This window comes from Lithobates pipiens, unplaced genomic scaffold (genome assembly GCF_037356315.1).
Source record: "Lithobates pipiens isolate NorthernLeopardFrog02 unplaced genomic scaffold, aLitPip1_a1.2 Scaffold_19, whole genome shotgun sequence".
NCBI classification, from domain to species: Eukaryota; Metazoa; Chordata; class Amphibia; order Anura; family Ranidae; genus Lithobates; species Lithobates pipiens.
The window spans coordinates 385,764,508-385,778,922 of record NW_027507764.1 but is presented as its reverse complement, the minus strand read 5'-3'; the positions used below and the strand labels follow the sequence as shown (position 1 = coordinate 385,778,922).

Below are 14,415 nucleotides of genomic sequence, written 5' to 3'. Positions count from 1 at the left end.
CACAGCTTTCCCTTACACACTGTGTGATACAATATGGCAGAAGGCTCTCTTACTTTCCCATCTCTTCACTGTAAAGTTTGACACGTAAGGTAAAACCTGATATTACATTTTTTTCTTGGTTTATAGTTTAGCTTTGCTCTAACTGGTTTGTTTTTGTACATTTTAAACTTGTATTCCACTGTTAATGTCATTTGAAGCTTAGAATTTCTTGTAGAACGTAAACATAACTTGTGATCTCTTTGTGGCCAGAATGAAACACCTTGATATCAGGTTTTTTTTTTTTTATTAATTGAGTGCTGTGTGAGTTTCATAATTCAGCTGTGTCCATTATACGAGAAATGTCCAGATGAATTCTGTGTTTAATGTTAAAAATCTTATAACATGCCAGTTTGATTTGTATCCCCTCATATCACAGCATGCTAATTAAAATCATATTTCTGCATATTTCATGCCTTTCGTGTACATATGCAAATGGAATCCCATTGCCTTTCAGCAATTAGTAATTAAGTTTATGAAGGACAGCTGTAATACATAATTAACAAAAATGTTTGCGAGTCCTTTTCACACTAGAAGTTGTAACAGAAATGTTTGCTTATCAAGTGAGCAATTAGAATTTTTTTTACATTTGCTGATATTGAAATTGTCAAACGTAGTCATTCTGTAACATTGCATACAAAAATATTCTAGCCAGCTGACAATAAATAAAAATTGTATTTTTCTTCCCCGTTCATCAAATCAGTAAATTTCCATTATGATATTTCAATTCAAAGGACACTTCTATCAAACATAAGCAATTTGCAGTTAGGCTTAATGAACTCAGTGATGAAGGAGCAAGGAGTGTGATTGAGCTTTGTTGTGTGTGTCAATGGACACACACAGCCCAGATCAGGAGCACCCTCGCATGTGTGCCTCCATAGCAAGCTGTGCACTCAGGAGTGCTGACCGATACTGTCAGTAAACAATATGATTGTTTCTTTTGCAGTTATTAGGTCAAAAGCAAGTCCATCCACTCCACTTTGACTGGACAGTTCAATAGAAGCAGCAGATTGATGAGCTCATCTGTTTTTCATTCTGTTCTCTTCTCCTATCAGCATGTTCCCTGCACTGCACAACACTTGTTTGCCTCCTCCTTGTAATACTGATTAACCTCCCAGTTTGCATTCTGCTGTATATGCATTGCAAGAGGCTGATAATGCCCCCCCCCCCCACCCTCTCTCCCTAAGCACGTACGGGAGTATGCACATCCTGAAATGCTTTTGCAAAAATATCTCCCACTGTTGTCCTGCAACCACTTTTAAGGGTTAAAGTGATAATAAAGCAATTAAAAAAAAAAGCATGTGATACATATCTGCTCTGTGCACTGATTTTGCACAGAGCAGCCTTGATCCTTTTCTTCTTGGGGCCCCACGCTGTTGCTCTGCCATCCCCCCCGTAAAGTGCCCCCATAGCAAGCTACTCGCTCCCAAGCCCTGCTCTGTGTCCATTAACACACAAATCAGGGCTCAGCCCTGCCCCCTTTTCCTCCGCACTGGCTGTGATTGACTGCAGCAGGAGCCAATGAGGAGGGAGAGAGCCAGGAGAGCAGTTGCTCCCATGCACATCAATGGATCGAGATTGGGCTCAGGTAAGTATTGGAGGGGGGCTGCACACACAATGCTTTTTACCTTCATACATAGAATGCATGACGATAAAAACAATTGAGCCGTTATAACCACTTTAAAACAGTCGGTAAAGAGGCGATATAATATCTACTATTCGTTTTAAAGTGTTGTTCTGGGTATTACTTTGAGGAAGTTACTTAAAGCTGTTCTGAAGCTTACTAAAACCTGCTGGCTGCCTGCATAAAGCAACAGTCAATACTCTACCATTACGGGCTATGTTTAACATCCCTATACTTTTTTTTTTTTTTTTTTTACTTCTCATGCCCATACAATCCCTGGGGCATTTCTATACTGCAACTGATTTTTGCTTTTAAAGGCTTTAACAAAGCTGCTTAAAACTTGCTAAAAACTGTGCAAACTTTGCTTTGCTGTAATCATTGATCTTTTACATACTGAAGCCTGTACATACAAGAGCTACATTTGTGTCTAGTTTTATCTTTATAGTTTGTCTACTATCAGAATGTGATAATTGCCCTGACAAGTATACAGAAAGTTAAGTCAGAGTTTAGGAAAAACTCCTGATCAGTAAATGTGTTCCCATTTAGTGAATCAGAATGTTTTCATACATTTGTATTTTGTATTTTCTAACTTCTAGTTCCAAGTTGTTTTTCAGGCAGGGATAAGCACATTGACGAGTATTTACTATAAACCAGCTAGACAGCAGTGAGAAAGGAGATAAAAAATGTAAAAAGATTAAAGTAGTTTTACTCATTATGAGGTAGTACTGTATGTACAATGTGCAACAGATTGAAAGTTTCTTTCTTGAAGAGTCAATATCTTTAGGTCAGTTAATACACAATTTTATACAACAGGTTTGTGAAATTACCACTATAAGAATATCTAAATACATCTGATGTAGAAAACATCTTAATATATATATTTTTTCTTTTCTTTTCAGGGTTGCTTTTGTTATGAGGAAACATTTAAATAACCATTTGTTGGGAAAGCATGGAGTTGGAACACCAAAGGAAAGGTTAGTGAATATACTGAAATGTTGTTTCAATATTTTTAAGCTCCACTATTAACTTAAAGCAGACCTTGTGTAAAAAAGAACAATCAAAATGTATAATCTACATTGCTCCCTGTGTAAGGGCCCGTTCACACTAGAATGCGGTGCAGGGAACCCGCTTTTCATGCATATTTCCACCACAGAGTTCAAAACACACTGCAGTTGCGATCTGCCGCGGGCATCAATATTTAAGGTTAATGACACCCCAAATGCAGTGCATTTGCCTGCACCGGATAGCATGGTACTATGTGATCCTATCTGGTTGCAGTGAGTTTTCAAAAGTAATGCATGCACTATTGATGCAGTAAAGTTGCAGCCCATTCAAAATGATTGGGCTGAAATCTTACTGCACAGAACTGCATGTTTACACAGGAACGCACAACGCATTGCTGTGCGATTCCTCCTCTTCTTCTTTTTTTTTTTTTTTTTCCAGATGTAAGATGTGACATATTTAAAATATAATTGGCTATCTCAGCTATTATCCTGCCTTCTGGCTTGACTGCCAATAAACCGTAAGGGCCCGTTACATGCATTGGCACAGTGCACTGGCATGCATTTTGAATGACACCTCAACACACCCTGCAAACAGCTGTGACGGATTGCACTTTAAAGTAGTGCAACAGTATGAGTAGGCCCTAAGGTTAGCGCTACACTGGAGACTTTTATTTGAGTAGATCTACTTAAACTACTAGGATTAGCAATTGATTACTAAGCATATGGAAAAACAGTCTCTTTGGTGTAAACTACAAAGGCAGCATGTAGTAGCGGTTAATCATGTATTACTCGATCACTCCAGCAAACTGTTACTTTTTCCATTGGGGGTTACCTATTTAGGGATCAGTTGCAAGTTCTAGCGATTAATCTCTAGCGATTTAGAAACAATACCGAGCTACTAAAAATAGCCTCGGTAACTCTAGCCTAAGGAGAGCATTTCTCTCAATTATACCATGCTACCATTTAGCCAGAGATTCCTAGCAATTGTATTAAAAGTCATTTAACTGGCATTGTGAAATATATTAATATAAGTGCTAATTTTGGTGTTTATCAACCACGTATTAAACATAGTACAGAAATCACTAGGTAAAAGGGCACTATGCTAAGGCATGTGATTTAATATGTAGTTTACACTAAAGTAATATTTGATTATTAGACAGTTGGCCAAATATCACAGCATAGCATCCCAGATTGTGGGATATGATATAAAGTAAACTCTTAAAATTACCAATGCCATTTGATGGTTTCTTTTATTTGAATTTTTCCTACAACTACCCTAAGTGAGCCTCTTGGCGGAGAAAGGACCTGAAGTTTACCATCCAATCTGCAGAACCTTTGCCAGTTTAACCAAAAACTTGGGAAGTTTTACTAAACCAGACCCCTGCTGGCTTGCAGGTCTGAAAAACAGGATCAATAGATGCATGACTTCAGTGCATCTGGTAAAGTTATCACAGCGCTTCACTTTTTCCACATTTTGTTATGTTGCAGCCTTATTCCAAAGTCCTAAGAAAATCATTATTTTTCTTAAAATTTTACAAACAATACCCCATAATGACAATGTGAAGGAAGTTTGTTTGAAATCTTTACAAATTTATTAAAAATTTAAAATGTACATAAGTATTCACAGCCTTTGCTCAATACTTTGTTGAAGCACCTTTGACACCAATTACAGCCTTAAGTCTTCTTGAGTAGGATGCTACAAGCTTGGCACACTTATTTTGTGGCAGTTTCTTCCATTCTTTTTTGCAGGACCTCTTAAGATCCATCAGGTTGGATGGAGAGCGTTGGTGCACAGCCATTTTAAGATCTCTCCAGAGATGTACAGTTGGGTTCAAGTCTGGGCTCTGGCTGGGCCAATCAAGAACATTCACAGAGTTGTCCCATAGCACTCTTTTGTTATCTTGGCTGTGTGATTAGGATCGTTATGTTATGAGATTAAGCCTTCACCTTAGTCTGAGGTCCAGATCGCTCTTGAGCAAGGATGCCTATACATTGCTATACATTGCTATACATTGCTGCATTCATCTTTCCATCGCTCCTGGCTAGTCTCCAAGTTCTTGCTGCTAAAAACATCCCACAGCATAATGCTACCACCACTATGCTTCACTGTAGGTATGGTATTGGCCAGGTGATGAGCGGTGCCTGGTTTCCTTCAGACATGATGCTTGCCATTCTGGCCAAAGAGTTAAAATTTTTGTTTCATAAAACCAAAGAATTTTGTTTCTCATGGTCTGAGAGTCCTTCAGGTGCCTTTTGGCAAACTCCAAGTGACCTGTCGTGTGCCTTTTACTGAGGAGTGGCTTCTGTCTGGCCACTCTACCATACAAGCCTGATTCGTGGAGTGCTGCAGAGATGGTGGTTCTTCTGGAAGGTTCTCCTCTCTCCACAGAGAAACACTGGAGCTTTTGCAGAATGACCATCGGGTTCTTGGCCATCTCCCTGACTAAAGCCCTTCTTCCCCGACTGCTCAGTTTGGCTGGATGACCTGCTCTAGGCAGAATGCCGGTGATTCCAAACTTCTTCCATTTACGGATGATTGGGTCCACTCTGCTCTTTGGGACCACCAGAATTGTGCCTCGGTACAGTCATGTCTCGGAGGTCTACAGACAATTCCTTGGACTTCATTTCTTGGTTTGCTCTGACATGCACTGTTGACTGTGGGACCTTATTTAGACAGGTGTGTGCCTTTCCAAATCATATTCAATCAATTGAATTTACCACAGCTGGACTCCAATCAAGTTGTAGAAACATCTGAAGGATGATCAGTGGGAACTCTGATGCACCAGATTTTCCTTTTGAGTGTCATGGCAGAGGCTGTGAATACTTATGTACATGTGATTTTATTTTTATTTTTTCCTTTATTATTGATAAATTTGCAAAGATTTCAAACAAACTTCTTTCACGTTGTCATTCTGTGGTATTACGCTATACAAAAACAAGTGCTGTTTTTGCATAGAGTTATCTCTCTTGTGTATCATACATCATTGTTTAAGGTTTGATGCAGCAGCTGCAATCATTAGTTAATTCTACACAGGTTTACTCTTAATTTTTTCACTATTTGGCATTATATATATGTCACACATTATGGGATATTGTTTGTAGAATTTTGGGGAAAATAATGAATTTAATCAACTTTGAAATAAGGCTGTAGCATAACAAAATGTGGAAAAAGTGAAGCGCTGTGAATACTTTCCCGATGCACTGTGTGTTAATATACCTGAATGCACTTTATGCTATACTGTATAGTCAATAATAAGCAAGTGTGCAAATATAAAACGAGACACTGAGTGGTGTTTTATTTAGATGTAAATAGCTTTGCAAACTTTTAGGAACATTGAGGTGTCCATTGATAAGTACAAGCGTTACAAAAGCTAGTAACTTGACAGTCTGTTTTCTATAAAACTAATAATGCAGGAGACTAACTGGTATAATGTATAGATCATATCTGTCCATTAATTTAAAGGGAGATATTTGTCCAAACAGCTTTAGTAGCCATAAACATTTTTATTTTGATATAATAATGTGTTCTGGTATTCTTGAACTTCTTGCCACAAGCTGGAGAATCATTTCCTCCCGTGTGTATTACCTACCAAAGTATCTTTACTTCTATCTACACAGTCTTGAGATTTTACACGGTTCTAAAGACAGCCAGCACAGCAGAAGAAATTACCGTATTTTCCATCGTATAAGACGACCTTTTACACCTAAATTACACAGCCAAAAAGTGGGGGTCGTCTTATACACCGGGTATGAAGCGGCCGCAATGGATTTCTGCCCGCCGGGTGCTTGATAATACTGTATACATACAGTATGCACCGCTCAGCCAATCCCAGCAGCCGATGCACTCTGTTGATGAATACAGAGCCTTGCTAAGCCTGCTCGGATTGGATTAACAACCTCTGCCAATCCGAGCAGGATACAGTACAATGAGTCAGAGCGGCGCGGGCTGATGACGTCACAGCCTCTGCCAATCCGAGCAGCTTTGTATCCATCAACAGATTAGTAAAATACATTGCCTGCCATGATTGGCTTAGCGGTGCACATTGTATACACACTGTATTCTGAAGTGTTCCTGGTGATACTGTACTAACACAGCATTATATACTGTGTACCTGGCGTTCTACAAATTAACAAAGCATCCTGTACTGCACATCCAGCTCCAGATCTCCCCAAAAATAAAGGTATGATTTATGGTGCTTTGGAGGAGAGGATTCATTGTTGCTGCCTGCCAATTGTGGGATCTCTGGGACTTGTAGTTCACAAGTTTTTTCTGATGTTAAGTCTGATGTGTTTTTTTTTAGTTTCTGATGTTTTTTTTTTAAATGGTGTTGCCTCCCAAGGAGGGTAGTGTAATATGGTGAGTATAGCCCAAAACCTAAGTTTTCACTGGTAAAATAGAGGGTCGTCTTATACGCCGGCAAATATGGTACTTGGTATGGTCCAATTATAGACTGTAGAAGGAAAACACTGTTGTCCCCTCCCCACCCTACAGTAGCTTGCTGATTGGACAGTGAAGGAGGAGCCATAGCCTGATGGCTTGTTCTGCTCATTCTACTTCCTCCTCCAGTCAGCTTCATTTCTTTTCAGTACTTTTTCACGCAGCATACCTAATTGGTTCTGAGTAATGCTGTATTAAGCCTCATACACATGATCGGACTTTGTACAAACTTTCCCGTGGACTTTTGTACAAAGGGCGTAGTCCACAAGTTTGTATTGCATACACACGATCTGACTTTTTAGGCAATAAACACGAACGTAGTGACGTTTCAACGTACTGATGACACTTCAAAAGAGGACGTTCAATTACTCCAGCGCCACCTTTGGTCAACTTCTGTATTGTTGTCTGATCTTTTGCATTGGTTCTGAGCATGCGTGTTTGTACCTTGAACAAAAGTCCGATGGTTTAGCGTACACACGATTGAACTTAGCTCCATCGGACTTATGTTGTCAAAAAGTTTGTCCTTCCGACAAAAGTCAGATGAAAACCGAAAAAGTTTGTCCGATGGAGCGTACACACAGTTGAATGTCGCTCCAAAACAGCTATTTTCCATGTTTGTTGTCAAAAAGTCAGATCGTGTGTACAGGCCTTTAGAGAATTGCCACAGGCTGATACCAAGTTTTTTTTTATTTTTTATGTTCAATTAAACCACACAATATTCAGCTTGAAGACGGTCAAAATATTTGCAACGTGTCAGATTAAGAAAAATAACATAGGACAGAGAAACCCATGTTTTTTTCTTTCCTTTTTTTTTTTTAACTTTCTTCCACTCTTACTTTTACTCTCTTACTTTCTTGCTCTTTCTTTCCTGCTTGCGTTCTCACTTTTTTTTTCCCTCTCTCTGTCTTTCTCGCATTCTTTCATCTCTTTTCTTTCCAAGATGTCTGCCTGGAAGTCCCTTAAATCATGCTCTGCCAAAATTGAGCTACATGATCAATCATTTGTTAACACTGTTGATCACTGCTGCAGCAGTTGAAATGTGCAGTTTTACGATGGGCTTAAATATTTTTATTTTTATATAGTTTGTGGAGTTCAACAAATTTTCTAAGCTTTGTGTCCTTCAGTCAGTTATTTGAATGCCAAAATCAGAAACTCTACCAAAAGCCTGGCTTTCATTGTCATTGCTTCAAAGCACACTAGTCAGCATTTAAAAATTGGTGTGCAGCATTCACTCTTTTCATCACTAGATACATAGCCTGCAAGTACTCTTCTGCATCCAACCAGCATCTTTTTTTTGTGATTCACCAGAAGCTAATTAGTTAACTACATATACTGGAAGGTTCAGTAAAATCTTAATTCTGCAAATATCGGCAAGGAACTGGTAGCACTTGATAAATATTTATCAGCAAATATAACCCATAATAAGCTAGACATGATAATAGATGGTGATTGGAAGTGGAAATCTCCTAATTATGTTAAAACTTGATAAATGAACCACAGCTCTAGACATACTTTAATTCTCCCGAACATATCATTCTCCCCCATGCCCATGGCTCTGAATGTGTGCGCTATTAGAGCAAAGCAAATGAACTTTTCTCCCCGTTTTTATTGATATATTTGTACAGCCGGTGAAAGCAGGAAACCTCTTCATCAGCAAGCAGAACCTTCAATTCTCTGTAAATTGAGTTAGTTTTTTCTTACCTGCTTAAAACATTAATGCATTGGCTAGAATAGTGCAAGCTTGCTACATTCTAATCTCTCCAGGACAATCTAATCGGTTTACTTTAAGCGCTTTGGATTTGACTCTGTTCTCTGATAGGTTGCATGTTACAGCAAATTATGATAGAAGCTAGCTAAATAGGTTGTGGCAATTAAATTAATAATGCATTTACTTTGCTACTGTTTAGACTTGGTGCTTTGACTGATATATGCAAAAATGGTAATTTATTAAAAGCAAATTCATGTAATTGTACTGCAGAGTTTGATGGACCAAAAAAGTTGTCAGCATGACTATCATCAAAAAAAAAAAAAATGAAAGAAAGTTCTTATATTTGAAGTAAGAGCAGCATATTATTTTTGATGGCAGAGATTCTGACAGCCTAACAAACAAAAAAAAGCAACCAGTTTCTAGGACATTCGAGGCATCTCTGAATTCTGCATCTCTTCTCAGCTGCTTTCCATATTCCTTTTAATATTGCTCTATTTTTCATGATGCCCTGATAAGTACATCACTCATGTTGCAATTCACGAGATTGGTATCAAACAATTGTGATGAGTACATTCAGACGATAGCAAGAAGTGTGCCAGAAAGGCAGATTGTGCTGAAACAGAATATATCAGCAACTGCTGAGTGTTTTTCCAAGTGGCATATGTTAACTCATAAGTTTCTTGATATAGCTGATGTCATTTTAGGATACCCCTACAGCTTATTCAAGAACCCCCCAACTTAAATGAAGGAGGTCACAGGGCCATATATGTGCAATAATACTGTATGCGAAGGCTACACACCCACCACAATGTGAGCCTGCTGCTACCTATGGGAGTAACAGTGTGATTTTTAAAGAATTAACTAAAAGAAAGGCTTAGCCACAGGTTATCACAGTGCTTATGTAAGGTACTGTGGCCTATTTGAGGTCTGCACATGATCAATGCAGATTTGGACCTTGCTTGGATGCATAGAAAACATTGCAAAGAGAACTTCAACCTATCATATTTTGTTTAAGTAGGTAAAAGAACCTTATCTGTTCTAAAACAATAAAAAAGTGGAGATCTTAGCTGTATATCTGTTTCATTTCACATTCCAGAGGTATGTGCAGACTTGGCTGTGTATGTAGTAGAACTCATCTATTATGTTAGCAATGTTTACGTATTAATATGTCAAAAATTTAGACTATTAAGTTTTATTTCTTTTTTTAGCCTTCTGTTTGAATGATCACCAAAGTGTAATTTTTGCTATATGAGTGGGGCATGCTGAACTTGAGTCTCTGTCTTTTATATATGTCTTACATTCTCCCAACAACAGTCTTTCCATACCATAAATTCTGACTTTGTTTCTCTAAATCTGGGAGTTTTGCATGTTCCCGCTCATTTTTATGTGTTCCTTCGACTTCTGTTGAATTGTTCTTAGACTTCTTTTGTACATTTCTCGTGTGTACTGCAACCTATTAAAATTATTAATGAAAAGGGCAAAGGCAAGCACCACTGTTTCAGCTAAAATGCATATAGCTTTGAATACAGGAGAAAAATAGCCTGAAAAACATTGTGGCGTTTCAGCTGTTAGGCCTTAATCATGGAATATTGAAATCAATGGGCTGCCCTAAACGCGTCTTGAGGAAATTCTCAAAAAAGCGTGTGCACTCTGATGCACCAGCCAGGTGTGAATGGAGCCTCAAAGATGACCTCTGGGAATGATATGTTTTACATACTTATATTGGCTTAACTTGGCACGATGTAAATGTGCATATGTGATAACCGATTGCCTGAGCTACGACAGTGGTAGCAGCATCCTTCTGGGTGCTATACTAATCAGGTGTCCTTCTTCAAAAAAACCACAGGGGTTGCTTGCTCAGCATGGCCATCATTCAAACAACACTTTCCATTGTCCTCAAAGAATGCAAATTATTTTCTGATTGGATAAGGTGTCGAGCGAGTGACCCCCTGTGGTTACTGTGCTTGGGTTACTACAGTAATTTACAGATTCCAGGTATCCCACATGCGTACTTCCATTTAAGGAGGATCTCCAGGCTACTTCGGAAAAAATTAACTTTTTAATATTTGGACACTTACCTGTCCAGGGATCCAGCAATTTTTCCATCCGCTCATGTGTGCTGCCGCTGCCATTGCTCATGAGGGAATCCGGCAGTGCACTTTGTGAATCGCCCTGTGGCGGAAGAAGGAGTAGGTGGACTGAACTTCCTGGTGATCTCGCCGGGCCGAGATCACCCCAAAGTATGAGAGGGTATCTGTCAAAACCAGGTACCCGCTCTCCCCCGAAAGGTGCCAAATGCGGCACCAGAGTGGAGGAGGAGGCAGGTAAGTGGACCACGCTGACTTAAAGTAATTATGCTAAAAATATAATCTCCGGAGTTGAGCTTTAAAAGGAAAAAATAATACCAACAGAAAAATTGGTCACTGTAGCACGTATAGTGCAGAAATCTCACAATGAAGTACTTAAATAGAAGCTCCAGTCCCCCCCCCCCCAAATCACAGGTCCCAGAAGACTGTGGGGGAAGGAGGGTGATCTTCCACTTGGGTCCCTGCGGCAATGCAACGAAGTGAGGAGCGGGTACCTGTCAAAACCAGGTACCCACTCCCCCCACCCCAAAAATTGCCAGTTGTTAAAGAGAGCAGGGGAGGATGCAAACAAACAGATCTTCCCCTTTTGGGTGAAGTTGTTTTGTTTTAACAGACATGCACTTTTTAGGGTAGGTCGCTGTCAAAAAGGCTCCAACAGTCCCATACTTAACCACATGCCGACTGCCCGCCATCAGTTGACGGCGGCAGAATGGCTCCCCTGCGCAAATCACTGTAGCTGTACGACGGCGCTTTAAGGGGTATGGCGTGCCCACCGTGTCACTGAGGAGCTGATGTGCATGCTCAGTGGCCTCAATGTCTGCCGGGCACCCGCGATCGCTCATAATAGAGCAGGAACGTGGATCTGTGTGTGTAAACACACAAATCCACGTTCTCTCAGGGGAGAGGTAACAGATCGTGTGTTCCTAGTATATAGGAACCCCGGGACCAAGTAGATCATATCAATTTAATATAACAGCCACAGAGATGTTTAAAAGGAAAAATGGCAAAGATAGAATATATTAACAAACCTGCTCTGATCAGTCCGTGTGACATGCCACCGCTAGAGCAGACATCTACAACTGAGCATAAATGCAAACTGTGCCAAACATCTAGATAGCAATAAATACCATCAGCTGTGTTAACGCTCCCATTGCAGTGGGCCACGGGGGAGTAGTCATTTTCATCCCTAGATCAACTCTAAAAAGCTGATGGAATCTTCCACATACTTCCACACATGCACGGTACTCGCTTACGCGATGGCACTGGCAGTGTCCGGGCTCTTATCCACAAGTGCGCACATGCCCAGTGGTGCCAAATCGGCACTTAGAGAACAAAAACGTTTTAGAGATATCAACTTAAGTATAGGTTACTATGAAAGAATGCACATAGCACCACCTACAGTATATTATATTTATATTGCAGCTAAAAAGAAATGCCAGCAAACAATGTAAATATGATATTAGGATTAAGATGGAGTGAGATATGTCACTTCCAAATGAAGGGGGATTGATCCCCAAACTGCTGCCACCGCAACACCACCACCTAGGCCCTACAGGGGGACAAGTACCACTGTGGCCAGATGTAATCCATGAAGGGGATACCCCACATAAAAAAGGACAGATTGAGAAAAGCACATCTAACAGCCATTAATCATTGGAGGCCCACAACATGCCACAGGTAGTGTTTCAACCACCATGTTTCAATCACCCATAAAGATAATAAATAGAAGGTGCCCACTGCCATAACCTTTAAGAAACAATTATAGACATTATAGATTATAGAATAATATCTATTAAAAAATGTTGAAGAGGATCACATAGATTCATTAGCCCAAAAAGGGCTTCTAACTTAGGGCATCATTAAGGCCAGGAGGCGAGGTGGCATTCAAATGAAATATCTACGTGGCCTCCCGTTGTAATAATTTCCTATCAACATTACCACCTCTAGGATCTTCAAAAATTCTTTCTAACGCTGTAAATTGAATCATCGAGGTATCATGTCTATGCTGGAGAGCAACATGTCTGCCAATAGGGGTGTACAGCAAGTTCTTTCTAATATAGTAAATATGATCATAGCTCCTTCTCCAAAAATGTCTAAAGTTTTTCCCTATGTAGAAGGATCCACATTTGTATAGTGCGATATACAGTGCCTTTTGAAAGTATTCGCCCCCCTTGAACTTTTCAACCTTTTGCCACATTTCAGGCTTCAAACATAAAGATATAACATTTACATTTTTTGTGAAGAATCACCAACAAGTGGGACACAATTGTGAAGTGGAACAAAATCTATTGGATATTTTAAACTTTTTTATCAAATAAAAAACTGAAAAGTGGTGCGTGCAAAATTATTCGGCCCCTTTACTTTCAGTGAAGCAAACTCACTCCAGAAGTTCAGCGAGGATCTCTGAATGATCCAATGTTGTCCTAAATGACTGATGGTGATAAATAGAATCCACCTGTGTGTAATCAAGTCTCTGTATAAATGCACCTGCTCTGTGATAGTCTCAGGGTTCTGTTGAAAGCGCAGAGAGCATCATGAAGACCAAGGAACACACCAGGCAGGTCCGTAATACTGTTGTGGAGAAGTTTAAAGCCGGATTTGGATACAAAAAGATTTCCCAAGCTTTAAACATCCCAAGGAGCACTGTGCAAGCGATCATTTTGAAATGGAAGGAGTATCAGACCACAGCAAATCTACCAAGACCTGGCCGTCCCTCTAAACTTTCAGCTCAGACAAGGAGAAGACTGATCAGAGATGCAGCCAAGAGGCCCATGATCACTCTGGATGAACTGCAGAGAACTACAGCTGAGGTGGGAGAGTCTGTCCATAGGACAACAATCAGTCGTACACTGCACAAATCTGGCCTTTATGGAAGAGTGGCAAGAAGAAAGCCATTTCTCAAAGATATCCATAAAAAGTCTCGTCTAAAGTTTGCCACAAGCCACCTGGGAGACACCCCAAACATGTGGAAGAAGGTGCTCTGGTCAGATGAAACCAAAATCAAACTTTTTTCCCAAAATGCAAAACGATATGTTTGGCGTAAAAGCAACACTGCTCATCACCCTCAACACACCATCCCCACTGTCAAACATGGCGGTGGTAGCATCATGGTTTGGGCCTGCTTTTCTTCAACAGGGACAGAGAAGATGGTTAAAATTGAGGGGAAGATGGATGCAGCCAAATACAGGACTATTCTGGATGAAAACCTGTTGGAGTCTGCAAAAGACCTGAAACTGGGACGGAGATTTATCTTCCAACAAGACAATGATCCCAAACATACAGCAAAATTTACAAAGGAATGGTTCACAAATGTATCCAGGTGTTAGAATGGCCAAGTCAAAGTCCAGACCTGAATCCAATCAAGAATCTGTGGAAAGAGCTGAAAACTGCTGTTCACAAATGCTCTCCATCCAACCTCACTGAGCTCGAGCTGTTTTGCAAGGAAGAATGGGCAAGAATTTCAGTCTCTCCATGTGCAAAACTGATAGAGACATACCCCAAGCGACTTGCAGCTGTAA

General features: G+C 40.0%; 1 protein-coding gene across 1 annotated transcript in view; it reads left to right on the top strand.

Annotated features, from left to right (window-relative positions):
* Positions 1 to 14,415, top strand: part of ZNF407 (zinc finger protein 407) — a 762,778-nt gene that overhangs the window by 331,774 nt on the left and 416,589 nt on the right. The window contains exon 5 of the mRNA XM_077492358.1: positions 2,560 to 2,634. Within this exon, the coding sequence (XP_077348484.1) occupies positions 2,560 to 2,634 (75 nt within the window). The remainder of the gene's footprint in view (positions 1 to 2,559; positions 2,635 to 14,415) is intronic.